Here is a 17767-nt window from a genome sequence, read left to right as displayed (position 1 = left end):
TTATTTGCCCTGATGAACGGGTAATGTGATATTAATAAACCAAGATATGAGTCGCTAAGATGACATGTAAAGCCAAGAAAAAGCCCCGTAAAATAAATAGAAAAAGGAAAGCCGACTAAAAGTCAGCCAGCTACTTGCTTCACTTTGTCCTCTGTCTGCGGCGGCTCGTCGACAAACTCGGGCACCACCTCGTCCTGGAGGAAGCCCGGGACGCCGCCGGCGAATTCCTGCTCGAGCTCCTGCTCCATGCCGAGGGCCTCGAGCTCGGCGTCGAGCTCGGACTCGTCGACCTCGTCGGGTATGTCGTAGCTGCGGGCGAGGCTGTCCTGGATGTCGTTGCCCATGTCGAGCAGGTCGGCCATGTCGTCCTGCATCGACTCGATCTTGTCAATGTCGATCTTGCCGTACTGCTTGCGCAGCTCCTTGTTGGTCGTCTTCATGGCGTCGACCTGGGTCATGACGTTCTTGAGGTTGTCCTGCATGCTCTGCGCCTGCTCCATGTTCCACACCTGGCCCTCGAGCTTGTCCTTTTCCGCCTCGTAGGCCTTGCGCTTCTGCAGCACCTTGAGCGCCTTTTGCTTGATGGCTTGCTTGCCGGGCCCGTCGCGCATGCGCGCCAGCTTCTCCTGGTAGGCGGAGAGCTCCCCGTTGATCGCCTTGAGCTTGGTGTCGACCGAGGCGATGCGCGCGTCAATGTTGGTGATGGCGCCGTTGAGCGTGGGCTTGGGCCCCGCGGGCTTGGAGCCGAACAGGCGATTCATGGTGCAGCGGCGCGAGGGATGGTATGTGTGTCTCTCGATCGGTTGAATATGAGACTTTTCGAGTCGAGGAGTGGTTTCAGGATTCTGGTGCGACTTCGTATAGCTTGTTGTTATTCTTGTCGTTGGGATGGCGAAATATTGGATGCGTAGGCGAATGACGACGACGTTGCTGGTGACTCGACAGCCCATGGAGGGGCACCGTAGTCACAATGCAGGCAGCTAGCTATCGCCTGTCGGCCCTGTAAAAATCGATGAGTCAGCAGGCTGGTTCGCTGTTACTGGTGGGAGCTCAAAGGAAACAAACTGCCGAACTAGGTCTAGCGTCATCTTTAAACAGCACCAATCGGGCAGATTGTAAACAAATGAATTGGGAGCACAAGGAGCTCCACCAAGTTCCTGGTTCGTGTGATATTTAGACGAAACCTACGCGTCGGCGTGCGACATGAAGGCGTTTGCTTCTAGTGCTTTATTTACCGTCTTTTCTCTCCCCCCTCGACACGCGACATTAACCCCTTTAGTGATACTGGACATGCTTTGCTTATAATCCTCAGTCTCGACTACTCGATTCCCTGATTACTTTGACTTTCTTACGACACGCGACGATATCCTTTCATCTCGAACATAGCAACCGCGTCTTGAGCTCCGAAGCTCCCCCATCACAGCATGGATACCAATCCGCCCCGACACGACGCGTTAGGAGCTGCTGGAATAGATAGGTATGCCTTCACGCCATTTTCACGGAAAGATGCGCGGCCTAATGATTTTAGATTATCATACAGAGTGCCGGATGCGTTCTTCCCGCTGCAGGACGCGACCACAGCTTCAACAACGACAGAAAGCTCACAATCTGCGATACAGTATGCCTTCCCTTTCAGATCGTATTGCCCGATTATTAACAAGACGTCAAGACAATGGTCGAACCACTTCCAAGGCCCTCGCACACAGACACAGCTGCGTGCCTGGTCGCGCATCGAGCTACCTGCCCAGCTGATTCGCAACTTCTCCGGCACCGTCATGAAGCGCGTTGGCCTTCCGATTCCCCGTACTACGGAAGCCCCGACGAAACCTATCCCTGCTCCGCCGGCAAACATAGAAGTTCCCACCGTAGCTGAAGACGGTATGCCCACACGCCGCGTTGTCCGCCGGCTGAATTCATACGAAGCGCCCGACGAGGAGTGGCAGGTAAAGGGAGAGCCGCTGTCGAGCCTGGAGATGACAGGCCTGAAAATGCAGGCTAGGGCTGATGTCGCTGATAGCCTGAGCGCTTACCCAACGGCCCTAACACGAGCTCAAATACGGCAGCGCAGAGCTGGTCACTACGTTCAGATGGTGCCTCTGAAGCGACGGGCAGGGACTGTCCCTACTGCCGGAAACACATTGCGCACTTATACAGACGCAATGCAGCTGGCACAGATCAAGTCCCATTTCCGTGTGCCTCGCCGACGATTCAGCGTCCTCCCGCGCCCGCAGATCACCAGTCCCACGCTGTCCCCCATTGCTCTCTTTACCCCGGGCCGAGAACCCGTCACTCCAGCCGCCGTCATGGAGCCGCCTCGTTGCATGTCTGACGCCAAGTCCCCGACAAAGCGAAGCCCGCGACATAGAAGCCCGCCTATTAAGACTGATGGGCCACGCATCAGCGAGCCGACGATCAAGCTGTTGCCTGCGACGACGCCAAAGATTGAGCCCTCGCCTACCAAGCCTGCATCGCCCCCCCCTGCAACACCATTGGCTGAGATTCGAAATTTGCGCAACAGTCTTGCGACTCCGTCGACATTCCCCAAGGCAGCACCCTTCGGCACCGCATTTGCTGGCATGCAACGACTTTCCGGTATGCGACCCGGCGCAACGCCCTGGAACTTGTCGCCTACGAAGCTCGCCGCTACGCCGTGTCCGACGTATCGCAGGGTCGAGCTGCCGAGTGAGCCATCGCCCGCGAAGCCCAGGGTCTCTGCTGTCCAGACGCCGGCTAGATCTGTGGTTGGCGAGCCCGCCACACCCCGCATCTTTAACAACATCTCGTTCATCACCGCTGACGTTCCAAGCCCCATTGCTTCCATTTCGGCTCTGTTCCCACCCAGCCCCGCGAAGCAGTCCGTTGACTTGCCATCTGGGACGCCACAGAAACCGACCAGCTTTGACTTTGGCACGGCTTCACCTGGCTTTAATTCGGTCACTTGGTTGAACAATGCTGAAGCGACGTCCCGGTCCGTTGCAAGCTTGAAAAAGAACAGCTCCAGACGACTGAGCGAGCCTCTGATCCGTGGCTGCCTGAAAGTGCAGAATCGCAGACAAACGATTTCCCCGCACAAGCTTGTGTTCCGGGCCGACAAGACATTTTCTCCCGGGGATGGCCTATTACAGAATCGCAGACTGACATTTTCTCCGCTGAAATTTGTGCTCCAGGCTGATCAGACTTCTACTGACGCGGAGGGCGTATTGTCTCCCGTCAAGAAGTCTACTCAAGCCACGGCGGCCCCAATTGAAGCGAAGCCGTCTGTATCTCCTGTGATGCGGAATACCCAAAAGCCCCGCAGAAGCCTCAATGGCAGGAGGTCTTTTGGATCGCGACAGGCTGCGAACGAGGTGGTGAATATCGACATGCGCCAGAATCCTGACATATTCGGCTCCAAGTCGATTTCACTAAGCGTATCACCGGTCTTGGGCGCGGCGCTCCCCAGCATCGCCGAAACGGGTCGCAAAACTGAAGATACCGAAGAAGTCTTGACACAGCAGCTGTTCTCTCCTTCTGCCGAGATTGAGTCTCGTGGAGATGTTGAGCAGACTGCCCGTGCTGAAACTGCAGTAGAACCCGAACGAGCAGCGGTCCAGGAGGTCTCGATTTCGCCTGTCGTGGACAGCTCCATCGGTGGATTGGGCATCTTTGACGGCCTACCGGCGCTAGACTTACCTCTGGCTTCCATTGAAGAGCACGCCGCAGACGCCGAGGCTGAGCCTAGTGTTATTGCACAAAGCCCAAGCCCGGTTACCTCTGCTCGTGCTTCATCTTCGTCAAAGGGAAACAGGCTTAGCTCTAGCCCGACGCTGACTCTGTCATTTACTCCTGTTAACAGCAGGAGTCCGAGCGCAGTGGAAGTAAGTGTGCAGCAGCAGCAGTCAGTTCCGGAAAGCCCTCCGACAGTCACAACAGAGATTGTGGAAACTGTCACAGCGCAATCCCATGATTACGATAGTCCTGGGCGCGATTATATGAGGGAGTTTATTAGACGCTCACGACCAAAGCGCCCTTCTACTACTGAGGCGGGATCTCCAGTCGGCTCTGCGGTTAAGCGCCAGCCTCTGGGTCCTAAGAGCCCTAATACGGAAAGCCCAAGCAAGAACAAGCGCAAGCTGGAAAAGGAGCATGACCAGCACGAGTCGCCTCTGAAGAGGTCCCCCACCGCGTCACCGAAGAAAATCCGTCGTTACGGAAAAACGTCTACGAAGAAGGATACGGCAGCAACCGATGACGAAGAACAGACTGCGACCCTGGATGTCAAGATGACTGACTTCGTAGCAAATGCCGATGACGAGAAGCAAGACGATGAAATGGACAGCACGTCTAGACGCTCCTCTCGGCTGCGAAACCAGACAGGTCCGCCATCCGCCAAGTCCGCCATCCCCACTTCCATCAAGATGAGGCGGAATGGTGGCCCTCCGCTGAATTCGGCAGTTCGCATCGCGCAGCAGGAGTTGACCTACCAGACTCGCGCGAACACGCAGAAGAACAAGGCAGATGCCGAATACCCTGCCCAGTTCCTCGCTAAGCAACAGGAACAGGCACAGATCGAGCAAGAAGCCGTGGAGCGCGAAACTTCATCCGAGAAGGAAGGACGCAAATGCGTCAACTGGAGCAACCCTCTGGCCATCTACCAAGAGGAAATCCAGAAAAAGGAGGAGGACAAGCCGGAGAGGGCGAAGAGCTCCAAACCCAAGACTGTGCAAATGAGCGGCATCGCAAAGCCAGTCACACGAGCCAAGACTACGGCAGAGAAGGAGCGAACCGCGCGCCTGGCCGAGCACTTTGGCATGGTTTCCAACGGCACGCCTGCGAAACCCCAGCGGTCTACTCGATCACGCATGAGAATTTAATGCGTTAATAAAGGACCGCTGTATGTATATATTAGTTTTGCGAGGCAAAGACGCACGACGTTGTAACGGGAATTGCTGCAAAGAGATGAAAGAAACAGGATGTGGTTACGAAACCTGTGGTACATTGCATCAGCGTTGGACGTTTTTTTAATCATTCATAGTTTCATTTTCTGAAGGAGTTCTTTGATGTTTTGGTTGATTCGTGCGCTGGAATAATGGTTTTCTTGTCTGGCATTTGAGAAGGAGTTTCTATGTGCGATGTATAAAGGGAATGGAAGGACTGACGAAAGAGAGGAAAAAAGTCAAATTGATAGTTTAGCGAATACATCTTGCCTGAGAATTATTGCCTTTGGCCACAGAGTCCTGCTGCAGAAGTAAACTGTCCAACGCAGCTGGCAGTCGGCGCGTAGCTGTGTAATTTTAGTGACACCGGTCGTAGCATTGTCCGAGCTGCCGCTGGGCCGGCTCACTGGTTCTCCAAAGTCAGCCTTTGTTCTTTGACGTCTAGAGAGGGTGTCTTTGACAGGCAGGTCGCACAACGCGATGCGCCCTCAAAATGCACTGATGAAAACAGTTGCAGCTGTTCAGTCTTTGCCGTCGATGATGAACGTCGGGAAGGCCACGATCACCCGGTCCTTTGAGATGCTCACCACAAAGCGACCGCGAAACAGGTGTATCCTGATCCCCAAAAGCTCGAGCGTCAAATTTGCAGACATATATATGCAGACTTGTCATGACTGTCAAAACCAACTCATTAACTTTCAACTTTTTCCTTCTTTACGCACAGAAAACCAGACAACAGCACATCACAGTCAAACGCTCATCCTACAGCCATGGCCTCCCATTCATTATGCCAGGTCTACTACGGCTCGCTCAGTGACCCCGCCGTGGACCAGGACACTCGCCATGCCATCACTGTCGACTTTGGGCGCGACGGAGTGACCACACTCGGGCAGCTGTTTGCCAAGATCTTCACCCTCGGGACAGACCCGGATACAGGACAAAGGATGGTCGTCATGTTGTCGGTCAGGGAATGGGACCAATATACAACTCCGTCTGGCAAACCCAACCAAGCCGGCTACATGTACGCGAGCCAGGCGGGCGGCGACGGGACGAGCGGCGGCAAGTTCATGGCGTGCTGCGTAAAGACGCTTCAGGAGAATCCCCGGATAAGCCCCGAGAAGTGGCGGAAGAGCGTGCTGAAAGCTGCCCGGCCGCTGTTTTCCCCGCCACCGAAGGAGGATGCGGCGGAAGGGTGCTGTGTGATTCTGTGATGATGGATGAGTAGGAAAATCAGTTTGGTTTGGGGTAGATCTTCCTGTGCTATTGTGTTTTCTTTGTTTGTTTTCAATACGGTACAACTTGTATGCATGCTTTTTCGGGTGTTGCTGCTCGCACGGGATGCTGTCGCTATTCGCAGGACATTCTGAGCGTGGCGGCCAAGTTTGGATGTAATATCATGTAACTTAAACGCTTCTCACAATACCGTTGTTCTCGATCGTTTATTCAGTGTTGCTGCCACCGCTAATATTGTTAAAGCTACTGCCGCCGTGTCAACGCTCGCCATTTCGCTCCAAAACCGCATTTTCGCTGTTTCTAAGAGATGCGCGTGCATAGCCGGCCAAAGAAAGAGTCCCCTAGGCTAACGGCGGCCTTTCTGGCTGGTTAACTACTATGCCTATGTAAAAAAAAAAGGGTTTTCTTCTTTCAGTAACAAGGTCATGTGTTGGCTTTTACATCGTACTTCATAAACGAGTATCGCTCAAGCCACGCTAAAAGAGCGAACTCGCGTCAAACATACAACTCTAGCTTATTAGTCCAACCGTAAAGACTCTGGCTTTTTCTTATCATAAAGAAAAAACACTCTTTGGTCATATATTTTCAGAATGAAGGGAGAGAGCACCTGGTCTTGAGCCTTGTGTCGTCTGACGAGCCCAGCCGAGCCTTTGTTACGCCGGCGGCTGGTAGCTGAGTGAATCAGTTTTAACATGAATAAATAAAGAAGTGGAAAGCAAGTGAAATGAAAGCATGAAACATTGCATGTAAAGAGTCAAGTAGTATAAAGAGCCGGCATTCCGTTGCGAGTCGAAAGCGCAGATAAACGAGGCCAGAGCTTGCGAGATCACCATCATCTCACACATTCCACATTCAAACATATTCAAGCTTATTGAGACACCACAATACACCCAACAATGGCGTACGAGCATAACTTGATGAAGGATCGCGCAGATTACCACCCGTACCGCGATGGAGCGGGCAATCTGAAACACCCAGGCTCGCCACTCTATATCATGGGAAGAGCTGGAAGCCTGGATCTAGACGCCGGAGAGAATGGTTTTTAATGGATGCTCAGGTTATGTCATCACCCTTACCAGAAAAGGCGATGGGATAGTTTTGATCGACGTAAAGTAGACGGCATGCGAGAAGAGCCTAGACGGCGTCCGGCGTCTGGGTGTGGTGAGCGAATCAGTATTGAACAAGCTCGAGGATGTCAAGCCGCGTTTCTGGGGCCACACGGCTCCGGTGCCCTGGACGAACGAGCTGGAAGCTCTACTTCGGTTGTTACTGGAATCTATGCAAGCTGAAGGCACATTTTCCCCAAGAACATTTTGAAGACGCTCCGCGCATGCCGATAGCGGCGGGGAAAATTGGTGGGCTCATGGCGCTTTCCTTTGGTGGCACCAAAGCCATCAATGCTGACGGATCACCACAGATGAGCAGTTTTAAATAGTGATACGATACAATCTTATACGAAGTCTGTGTATCTGTGTATCTGTGATTGGGTTGTTTACGTGTGATTGTACTACCTTGTGTCACAAACAAATACGAGCAGCAAGAAGCTTCTGCCAGAGTATGTATATCAGGGAGGATGAACAAAGTCCGGCCAATGAAGCGCACGAGTTTTTCAACCCTACACCTCCTTCCCCCTTCTCTTTTCCCCTTGCATCTTAGACCTTCTCTTCCTTTTGTTTTTTTCCCTTTGTTTGGCCCAACAAAGACGAAAGCATGGACAATCTGGAGACACTAGAGTATCCAATGTACCAGGCTTTATGGCGCATCAAGCACGACGGCCAAGATGCCCTGGCTATCGAGTGCCCAGATGCGCCCATACTCCTCTTCATATACCGCTGCGATCCTGGTGCTGAAGAACCCCATGACGTGCGGGAACTGGTCGTGCAGGAGAAGCCGCCAAATCGCGTCGAGGTCGGCTGGTTCTACCAAATGGACAGAGCACTCGTCAGACATATTTGCACGAGCGAGAAGCCGCTCCTGGACGCTAAAAACGTTGAGGAATGGGTGGGAAGAGTGACTGCTATCCTTCTGAAGAGGGAAATCATATTCTGGGAGGGCGATGATGAAAAAGAGCTCATCTCGTTTGGAGCGCTCGACGAGCCAGTCATCCAACTGGAGCCCCCTTCGATCGAAGAGGTAGTCGACTTGGACGAAATCACCTACGACTCTGGCTCCGAGGACATGGACATCGAATGGTTCTAGTTTTCGTTCTCCGAAAAATTGAGCAGAAAAGAAACCATCAGTCCACGCTCGCGGACCTGCAGTCCGACTTCTCCAGAGCCCATACCCTCCAGAAATACAGGCAGCTCAAGCTCGGCTTAGACGACAGCCTGACCACCTGCACCTAGCTTCAAAGAGCGATCCTCCTCCTCGTCGCTCCATTGCTGGAGTCCCGGTGCGAGCGGCTAGCGAAGACTAGTTCCGTGAAGAGGAGCTTGCCTCGCCAATGATCCTGACGACAATGTCTACAAAATCATTTCTAAGATTGAGACTGACGACACTCGCACAACCCTACTGACAACGTTTACGTATTCGTTTCTGAGTTCAGGAATGACGATACTCTCACGGCTGCCGCTGCTGGGACCGAGCCCAGCGCCGTCTTTCTTTTGTTCGAATCAGGTAAGGTAAATATTGCTCGAAACTTGGAAAATGGAAATATGATGGGGCGTCGGGGTGAGAAGAAATAATATACTTGATACTTTTATCTCCTGTGCAAAAATGTGACAACTTAAAGCGCGAACCATGATGATTTTTCATCCCAATGTCCTGCCAGACACTCTATCTTACCAACAAACCCCAGGAGTAGCTCCTGTCTCTAGCTGCACTTTACAACGCCTGTTCCATATTCGCCCTCAATAAATCAAGGTCGTATTCGCGATCGTCAGCTTCTTCTCCACGGTCGGTGTGGAATGCACTACTAGCACCGTACTCAGTCCCGATCAAATGAAGGTGCAAAGATCGCAGCACTGTCTCATCTATGACACTTCTTCTGTAGAGCTCATTGATGATGCTCATCAGCCACTCCGCCGGCGAGCTAGCCCCGGTGGCGAATGAAACGTTCTCGCAGACTTCTTGCACAATTTCGAGTTCTGCCCTGGTCACAGTCGCGGCCCTGATGCTGCGAGTTGGGGACTTGTTGTTCAATTCAAAGAGAAGGGTAAAATTGCCTGTCACTTCATCCTTGAGGTATCTATACCGCCTATTCCTTCCGTCCTCAAGCTCAATAATGAGGTGCACTTGGGTTTTGTCGGGGATAGTGCACCAGAAATTGTAGGACATGTTGCATTGGCGGCGGTTGGGACAGCACCTCGGAAGGGTTCGGAGAGTCTGCGGCGTCTACGCTGGATAAAGCGAGCTTCGAATGATCCTCGTGCCGAGGATGAACTTCGACCAAGTTGGAGAGTGACTAAATGGCAATGTTATTGTGAGACGATGTAGCAGATGCCATGATTCAGTGTGTCCTAACCACTGGTGATACCATTCGTGCCATTCAATAAACATACCGTGTGCTGCTGTTGTAATACTGTTGGCCCGCAGTCTCGAACAAGATCCAATCATTCTGTTTGACAGGCAGGAGCTAGCTACCGAGTACTCAATATGCTTCTCGAATGCCCTGAAACAAAAGTCTTGCCTCTGAGCCAATCAGCATCCTGGCGCACAACTCATCGATGACGTCTTGTAGCCAGTGCGTTGGACTGGCTGCATTATCTGCATATTCAAAGTGTGTGAGAATGGCGATGGCCTCGTCGACGTCTTTCTTACGCATTTGTCCAATTTTCTTAGTGTCGCTATCGAGTTGCTCGTCCTGGTCTATTGGCTCTTCGTGAAGGATGAGTTCTTTTGTAGGACCAGTCACACTGTACGTATAAATTCTTCGAGACCCGTCTGGGAATTCCATGATGAGTTCAAAATCGCTCCATGAGTCGTCCTTGCGACGACACCACATACCAAATCGCTTGGGACTGTCCATAATGACTTGATTAGGGCATGTATGTATCTTGCAATGTGTATACAGGCCCAAACAACCAGGACACGGTTCTAGCGATCGGCATGTTTTTATATTGTGTCCAGCAACCCGCGGTGAACAGTTCCCTATGAAGACCCTTTACTCGACACTGTGATTGAGTGGTGCAACCGTCCCTTTGATGCTACGTTTCGTGAAGAGAGGATAATATCATGAACGGGCTCATCTGGCCATGCTAAAGAATCACGCCCGATATTTTGATAATATGCTTTCACGTTGGGTAACTTCTTGCTAAGCTACACTAGCTGCGGCAAGCCGCCCATTACCTTTGTGGGTATGACCCCTGGCCTGCTAACACTTTCATTCTTGCGCCATTACGCATCGTAATTTTCTGAACAAAAGCTAGGCACCGGGTTAACCACATGAGCTTCGCACTGAAAAAATGCGGATACGCGCCCGCTGGGTGATGCAGAGCTGTTGTGCGACCACGCCCTTGCCGAGTGGATATCGAAATTGATGGAGGCAGGAGACTGATTTGCAGGTCGCTTGTAGAACAAAAGCAGAAATACGAGTTTGAGATAAGCTAGACGAAAAGAAGGGTCACACAATTGTGCTTTGCGCCATACTATTTGTTTGTCATGTCCTACGACATTGAGTCACAGCCAAACAGACCAGTCCCATACACATATTACTTGTTTTTTTGTGTTCTTTTGTGATGAGGCCACAGAATGCATACACGCTGGGCATCCATTAGAGACCCAGGGCTATTAATCGCAGTAGCACTACAGCTTGAGATATTGCTATAGACAACGATGCAGTGATGTGGTCTGCCCTTGCCATGACCTGTTTAATCGCTAGGACTGCCAAGTGTGCTTCCCAAGCAGAGCGCTATCGTGTTGGCCGTTGCTCCATTAACAAAAAGTCATCCGGCGCTTGTTTCCACCCATTAAGGCTCAATACATTTGGATCCCATCACATTTTTGTTCTTTGCTGTCCATGCCGTATCGCATAGGCGGAAGACAAGGTCACACAGCCAGCGATGATCCCCTAGGTCATAGGTAGATCCTCCACTCTTTCTACCGGGAGACCTCCTCAAAAGATTTATTGACGATATTTGGAGGCTTTGTTTTATTCTTTCAGCAATGGAATAGGAATGAGCGCAGGAACATCTCTTAGAGGCTGCAGACTTCTATAGTTGATCGCTGTTCAAGGCACGGCAGTTCAGTTCTGCGTGGATCTCAGCTGGCTATTTTAAGTTGAGCGCCTAGTTTGAGGGCTTGACGGCATGAGCGCGTTTTAAACTGTCAGAAAATTTACCAGTTGAATCAATCGTCACGGGCGAAGTATTTTCATTGACACTGAACCTTGCCCGTACTTCACGCTGTGCACAACACGGGTGTGCGAGGGCATACATTCACGTGAGGAAGTCACGCGGCAAGGCGACGGGAAACAGAGCGTCATCGGGGGACCTTGATTCACATAAAAGGAGTGATTCAGCAAACATCTAAAGAAGTACGTACTAACTCGAGATAAATCATTATCTACGAGGGGTGGCGGCTAAAAGTGCCTTGGTAAAACTACGGCTTCCTAGCGCAATAACAAAGAAAGGACATGCAGACAAATACGGATAACAAGAGAAAAACTGAGCAAGAGAGTAAAAGATAACGAACGAAACAGAGGCGGAAATTCTCTCGGTAATAAACTCTCCCTTTTTTTCTTTGACCATTTTATTCATATCTCCTGCCCCGAGTTTTCCCTTTACATTTTGTCTCTTGCGTCCTTTCTTCTTGCTCTTTTCCTTGAATCATTTGGGGTCATTTCTTTTACTATTTTACTCATGTTCCATCTTTGAGAGCATAGTGGCGCTGGAAGGGCACAGGAGTGACACAAGACCCATGCGGACTGACAGAAAGCCGACTCACCTGGGACGAGCAGGCGTCTCTTGACACGTATAAGTACACCTCGCACCAGACATTTCGGCGCCCAGAGAATGTACAGTGTCAGCTGTTATAGCGACAGTAAGCCAAGGCACTAGATACCAACTGCAAACTACCGCTGTATACACCAGATCAAAAGGCACCACCCCAAACGAGCTGCAATGGCCTCTCGCTCGCGATCAAGGACTAGCCCCCCCTACAGGCTGTACCTGAGGAAGAAAGATCAGCCTTCCGAGTCCGCAAGAACCCTCTTCGTCTTCTGTCGGGCGCGCAACGACGCCAAAGCCGCGGTGCAGAAATGGATCTACGGCGGACTCACGTACGCCGACTGGCAGGACGCCTGTGACAATCCGCTTCTCAACGACCCCGTTGACATGGTCGACACGGGACTCTACGGCTACGTCGACGCAGCACAAGTCGAAACTCCAAATTCGGCGTTGCAAAAGATCATAGCCCTTTCGACAAGCGACTTGGACAAGTTTACCGCTGCTTGGAACGATTGGTTTGATGCGAGGATCAACGAAACACTCAGAAAAGGCAAGGGAAGAGAAGGCGAAATGTGCAAAGAAGACGTCGAGAAGGATATTCGAGAAAAGGAAGGTCGCCAATGGGAGGCGAGCTACTTCAAGACCTTGGCATCGAACAAGATCGATGAGCTTTACGCAGATTTTCTGTTGAAATGTTGAATGACGGTGTCTTGGCGGGGCCTATTTCAATTGTCAACACCAGCAGCGCTAGTGCATCCTGTACAGGTGAAAATGCATTGCTAGTTTATGTATTACTATTGTTAAATCATTGCTACAGTAATTAATTCATATGATCAAGTTCTATTGCGCGATGCTTCCTGTTTGCTCACCGAAGTAGTGAGACGCAGAACGAAATAAGTATCAAAAGAACACTGCCGAGCCGACGCGCACCTGAAATCTCCGCCACCCAGTATCTCAGAGCTTCCACTCTATGCAAAAGTCCACAGAAGCTGAACTGCAGTTCAATTATATGTTCAAGAACAGTGCAAGAATGCCCAAAAGTTGGCTAATTCGGAGTACTTGTGCAGAAATCACTGATGCGTACTCGCCCGGAAGCCTGATAACCACTCTAGACCATTCGACGACTCCTCGTTTGGGCGGAAACAGTGCATCTTTGAGGTGAACAGCGAGCTCAAAGTTTCCTTGGCTGGAGGACAACCTTGTCCCGGCGATGAAGACACATTGCTACGTTATAGCTTGCAGTTCAGAAACGGGACGTCCTTGGTGTTCACGTGAGTGTATGGTTTGAAGCAACCTCGGACCGTGTCCGCATCACTCCCAATGGTAGGCCGGTGATGTGTCTGCCAGAAGTAGCGATGGGCTGCAATTTGGGGCTTGATGAGGTCTCTATCAGCCCGAGACATACCGGGCGACGCTTTTTGTGTGGTACAAGCAGCGCACCTCTTCCCATCACTGACGGGCCAATGCTGGACAGGCCAGTGATGCAGTGCAACGGCCAGCTCACGTCCAAAATCTCAGATGTCATCAGGCTTTAAATCCAATTCCAAGATGCCCATACAGTGCGGGTACCTGACGAAGACAAACTTTTCGGCAGCGCCAACGAGACGCAAGCACAAAACCGCATCGACTGATTGCCATCGCCTCCAAGATGAAAGAGTGTCAAGTCTTCCAAATCATCCTCTTGAACGAAAGCGTCAGCATCTTTGTCCAGTACGAGGAAAATAGCGGCGGCTCCATCTTTTCCTTTTCTGGGACGGGCGAGGAGCCTCGGTACGTCATTCAGGACATCAAGGCGAACCCGTTTCTGGATCCTCGGTATGCTGGATCCAAGCTGCTCGGCACCATGAGCAAGGACGACATTGACGAGGCGTGGAGACTGTGCCAAGCGTACGTCGAGGACAAGGAGAACAAGAAGAAGCACGAGGAGATTACGGACTGGTGCGTGGCGGCGGCGGCGATGCTCGACAAGGAGGGCTTGGTTGGGGCCAAGGAATGGTGGACTTTGCCCACGATCAAGAAAATGGATCCCTAGACGGCAAAGAGGTGTAATTACTGCGTATGATGTAGGCGCGCTTTAATGCTAATTTTCTGTCCTATTTTTAATTCCATCCGCCGCTGTAGGGTCGGGCCCAAAACCGCTGTCCTGAGGAAATTGTAGATCGGCGGTGTTTTTGTGAGTAAGTCAGCAGCGGCACCTTAAGACCGCAAAGAGTAAAATCTTCTAGTTCAAAGGAGACTGGAATCCGTCTTTACCAAGTAAATTCGGACGGCTTCTGATGGACAAGGCGAGTGTACCAAACCCAGGATCAAGTCACCCAGTGCAGGCTAGTTGTCTCGCCGGGCCAGTACCTCATGGTCTGTGATATCCAGCCGAACAGACCCAAACCCGTACAAAACCCGCATGAGAGCTTCGATGTCCTAATTTGTACATGCTCCGCGGTCTCTGGTAGAAAGACCGCGGAGAATACCTATTCACGAAGCCGCCACCTCGATGCTGATTTGCTCGGGTAAGTTTAGGTAGTAAGTAAACCGACTTGGAGGCGGGTAAAGTACCCTTGCAGGGCGCTGCGCTGTCGTCTTGCGCTGGTGTGAGGGCTGCTATCTAGAGAAATGCACAGGAGAACAAAATTCAGTATTTCGCAGATGCACACCTCTGAAGGCGAGCGGAACATGGAATTCGACGGAGATGGGCAGCGTCAGGCTGAGCAATGGCACCGCGATGACCCTTGGCGACCGACGAGGCAGGCGAACATCAAATTAAGGTGTGCGCGCTGGAGCCAGGCTAGTGACTCCCCGCAGAGTCGGGGCGGATCGTGGCTTTTACGCAATTCATACGACTTACTCACACTTTCCGCTGCCCAGCTTGACCAATAGCTTGAGTATTAGCTCTGAAGCGGGTGAACGTACCCGTCCAACACCGTTTTTTATGTTGTTCAACTTTCTGGAAAGCGTCATTGTACTTCATTGCCCGCTGTCTCTGTTGCCCTGTTCACGTCGCAGCCTTGCTGTCCAGGCAGATAGGGCCGTTCAGCTCTTGGCCGGGCCGGCCTAGAACCAGTAACGTTAAACCGCCCGTGGCGTTTTTTGTCTGCGTACGCGAGGTTCCTGAGCCATTTGTGAGCTAACGTAGTCTTGCGCTTCTGCGAAGCTATTGCTTGATGGCGTTTTACCCAAGTCATCTGCCTGGGTGCGGAGTCAGCGCAACCCGGTTGTTCGCATCCCGCACCCGTGCCGATGCTATATGACTGCCTGCTGCAAGCACCTTCTCAATCCTCCATACATTAAGCCCAATATCCACATATGTTTGATTTGAATATACACTTAAACTGTAGCTTTTGCCTGCATCCTTGTTTCCTAGGATACCCGATCCATAGCAAGATTCGCATCAACGGCCAACATGGCCGTCGCGGTTGCGCACGCGCTCATTCGGACCATACGCGGGCGTTCCGCCAACTCGCCATCGCCTTCCTCATACCCTCCCGACGAGTCTCCCAGCGTAGCCCAGGTGCTTCCCGGCGGTCTCGTCTTTGAATCGCACCAAGACACCGACATCTACAGTTCAGCCTCGCGGCGACGTTCTTCGTCGGCCTGGAATGGTTCCGCGACCGACACCGCCCAACCGCAGCAACCGCCACCACCACAATTGGACCCCGTTGACGAACGCTCGCTCTCCGTAGCGACCGCCGTCATTGGCCTCATCGCCGCGTCCCACCACACCTTTCACGACATCCAGGACATCAACTTTGCGCCGCGCACCCTCACCGCCAGCCTGCAGACGCTGCTCGGCACGACCAAGTCGCTCAAGCTCACGGCGCAGCTCGCGTACAAGTGGCTGCGGCGCGTCGAGACGACGCAAGCGCTGCCGTACGCCGACCGCGCCGCGCTCATCGAGGTCGACGCCGTCATAATCATTCTGGCCGAGGCGGCCGAGGCCGTCTCGGAAGCAGGCAACGTGCTGGTGGAGATTGTGCGTGAGGCGACGGACGCGGCGGCGCGGATATCGGACGTGGTGCCCAAGCATGCGCCAGCGATTCTAAACGTGAGCGAGCGCATCGAGCGCGTGGAGCATCTACTGTCCAAGCTCCTCGTTATTCTACAAATGTATGTCACTCCCCTGGTCTCCGTCTTTGGTGAGTGCCTGACTTACAAGCGCTTACAGAAGCTCCCTCCCCGAGGCCTTGAGCGCCCGCGCCACCATCGACACCTCCCTCGCGGTCATCATGGGCGAAAACGCCGCCCTCGCCGAGTCCGTCCGCTCCATGCCCGACGTGTTCAACGCCCGCGGCCTCGTGCCCCCCGAGCGGCTCGCCTCCATCCACGCGCGCCCGCCGCCGAGCTACAGCGTCCCCGCGCCGAGCGTCCCCGAGGCGCTGCCCGACTACAGCGCCGCGACGCAGTCCGACACGCACCCGGACGGCTCCGTGACGATCCGGCCGCTGGGGTGGTCCGTGTTTGCGTCGCTGACGCTGGCGGACCTGTGCATCCTGTCGCTCGTGCCACTGCCGTTTTGCTCCGCCGAGCTGCGCTACGGCGAGTTCTACACGGATGCCTTCTCGCGCAGGGTCGACCCGCAGCTCGCGGAGCTCATGGAGCGCCCGGCCAAGCAAAAGGCGGCGCAGCTGGCGAGCATCCTCGGGTCGCGGTCCGAGGCGGTGGCCATGACGGACAATGAGAACTTTGCGCGGAGGGTCGGTATGGAGGTGGAAAATCAGATGACGAGAGATGGACGGCCGCGGTTGCGGGCGCAGCCGAACTTGATTATTGGAGGGCCGTGAGTGGCTGGCGCCTGAGGGACTGTAAAATATTATGTCTTTATAGCGTTGAGGAGGATACAATTATTCTTGATGATCTTGGCATTGAGACAGGATGGCACAACGCGGTAGCCATGGCTGTTATGATTATAAATGAGACTCAGACCAATGAAGAAGAGACGAAATGTAGAAAGAGTCGTGTATTGAAAGAACTGCAAAAAAGCTGTTTTGGCTCCCTTTTACGCTTATCCAGGTGATAGCTGTCCAATTCCACCTTGTTGGGCGGGAGACGTGCTCGTGGTCGCGAGTCTTTGTTTCCAAATACCTGACTGGTATTGGTGAGCTCTGCACCATGCAGCTAATCAATATATACATGGTGAGCCGTTTTTCACTACCTTCTTGTTGCATTGCTATAAATGAACAATGTTTGTCCTCGTAGATCCTCGTTGGAACTGTCCACCGCCTCACTGATCGGCGCATTGTGGCTCATCAATGCTGCGGCCGGTGTGCCTAATTCTTGAGATTGACCCGGAACGGTAGCTGAAAAATCTAAAAACGATTGGTCAATAAGATTACCCACATGGTGAAATAGATTGATGCCTCGTAACCAGCACGTGCTTCATCGTACTCGCAGTGCTCGGCCAGTGTAAAGACAGCCATGTACGTCATGTTTCACCGCTACTTAATGACAGGTGCCGGGTGCCGTTGGGTTGGTATGGCCGCTGAGTGCACCCAAAGCCACATTGGTGTTATCAAAATAAACCTACGCCGTACGACATGACAGGAGCTTTTGCGCCGTGACTGTTGAGGCTCAGAGCGGGAGATTCGCTGAATGTGATGCAAGCAAGCCGAGCGCTAAGGCACGGTTGCGTCACAGGCAGCCCCGGCCGGCCATGCGGGGGGTTGCAGATCCCGCATGGGAGCCTCAGCACTATTTCCCATGCGATTTTCACATTTCTCATAAACCCCAGAATCGAATTCT

At 52.6% G+C, this 17767-nt stretch overlaps 9 protein-coding genes across 9 annotated transcripts; 6 read left to right on the top strand and 3 right to left on the bottom strand.

Annotated features, from left to right (window-relative positions):
* Positions 1-122: 122 nt before the first annotated feature.
* Positions 123-761, bottom strand: LMH87_000380 (uncharacterized protein; the record flags this gene model as incomplete). Its single annotated transcript, XM_056198275.1, has 1 exon — positions 123-761. One exon carries the CDS (start codon positions 759-761, stop codon positions 123-125), a length of 639 nt encoding a protein of 212 aa, XP_056055240.1.
* A 663-nt stretch (positions 762-1424) lies between these two features.
* LMH87_000379 (uncharacterized protein) lies at positions 1425-4853 on the top strand (the record flags this gene model as incomplete). Its single annotated transcript, XM_056198274.1, has 3 exons — positions 1425-1477; positions 1529-1618; positions 1670-4853. The coding sequence occupies 3 exons, from the start codon at positions 1425-1427 to the stop codon at positions 4851-4853; spliced, it is 3327 nt and encodes a 1108-aa protein (XP_056055239.1).
* An 833-nt stretch (positions 4854-5686) lies between these two features.
* On the top strand, positions 5687-6127 carry LMH87_000378 (uncharacterized protein; the record flags this gene model as incomplete). Its single annotated transcript, XM_056198273.1, has 1 exon — positions 5687-6127. The coding sequence occupies one exon, from the start codon at positions 5687-5689 to the stop codon at positions 6125-6127; it is 441 nt and encodes a 146-aa protein (XP_056055238.1).
* A 1732-nt stretch (positions 6128-7859) lies between these two features.
* On the top strand, positions 7860-8348 carry LMH87_000377 (uncharacterized protein; the record flags this gene model as incomplete). Its single annotated transcript, XM_056198272.1, has 1 exon — positions 7860-8348. The coding sequence occupies one exon, from the start codon at positions 7860-7862 to the stop codon at positions 8346-8348; it is 489 nt and encodes a 162-aa protein (XP_056055237.1).
* A 1390-nt stretch (positions 8349-9738) lies between these two features.
* Positions 9739-10116, bottom strand: LMH87_000376 (uncharacterized protein; the record flags this gene model as incomplete). Its single annotated transcript, XM_056198270.1, has 1 exon — positions 9739-10116. One exon carries the CDS (start codon positions 10114-10116, stop codon positions 9739-9741), a length of 378 nt encoding a protein of 125 aa, XP_056055236.1.
* Positions 10117-12208: 2092 nt separating this feature from the next.
* LMH87_000375 (uncharacterized protein) lies at positions 12209-12733 on the top strand (the record flags this gene model as incomplete). The annotated part of the gene is made up of 1 exon (XM_056198269.1): positions 12209-12733. The coding sequence occupies one exon, from the start codon at positions 12209-12211 to the stop codon at positions 12731-12733; it is 525 nt and encodes a 174-aa protein (XP_056055235.1).
* Positions 12734-13682: 949 nt separating this feature from the next.
* On the top strand, positions 13683-14066 carry LMH87_000374 (uncharacterized protein; the record flags this gene model as incomplete). Its single annotated transcript, XM_056198268.1, has 1 exon — positions 13683-14066. One exon carries the CDS (start codon positions 13683-13685, stop codon positions 14064-14066), a length of 384 nt encoding a protein of 127 aa, XP_056055234.1.
* A 1365-nt stretch (positions 14067-15431) lies between these two features.
* On the top strand, positions 15432-16809 carry LMH87_000373 (uncharacterized protein; the record flags this gene model as incomplete). Its single annotated transcript, XM_056198267.1, has 2 exons — positions 15432-16135; positions 16194-16809. 2 exons carry the CDS (start codon positions 15432-15434, stop codon positions 16807-16809), a joined length of 1320 nt encoding a protein of 439 aa, XP_056055233.1.
* A 29-nt stretch (positions 16810-16838) lies between these two features.
* LMH87_000372 (uncharacterized protein) lies at positions 16839-17445 on the bottom strand (the record flags this gene model as incomplete). Its single annotated transcript, XM_056198266.1, has 5 exons — positions 16839-16997; positions 17111-17114; positions 17181-17252; positions 17314-17334; positions 17414-17445. The coding sequence occupies 5 exons, from the start codon at positions 17443-17445 to the stop codon at positions 16839-16841; spliced, it is 288 nt and encodes a 95-aa protein (XP_056055232.1).
* Between the last annotated feature and the right edge of the window lie 322 nt (positions 17446-17767).

The sequence above is a fragment of the Akanthomyces muscarius genome, chromosome 6 (assembly GCF_028009165.1).
Source record: "Akanthomyces muscarius strain Ve6 chromosome 6, whole genome shotgun sequence".
Classification (NCBI taxonomy): Eukaryota; Fungi; Ascomycota; class Sordariomycetes; order Hypocreales; family Cordycipitaceae; genus Akanthomyces; species Akanthomyces muscarius.
Note: the sequence above shows the minus strand (reverse complement) of the source record. Positions and strands in the feature narration are given on the sequence as shown.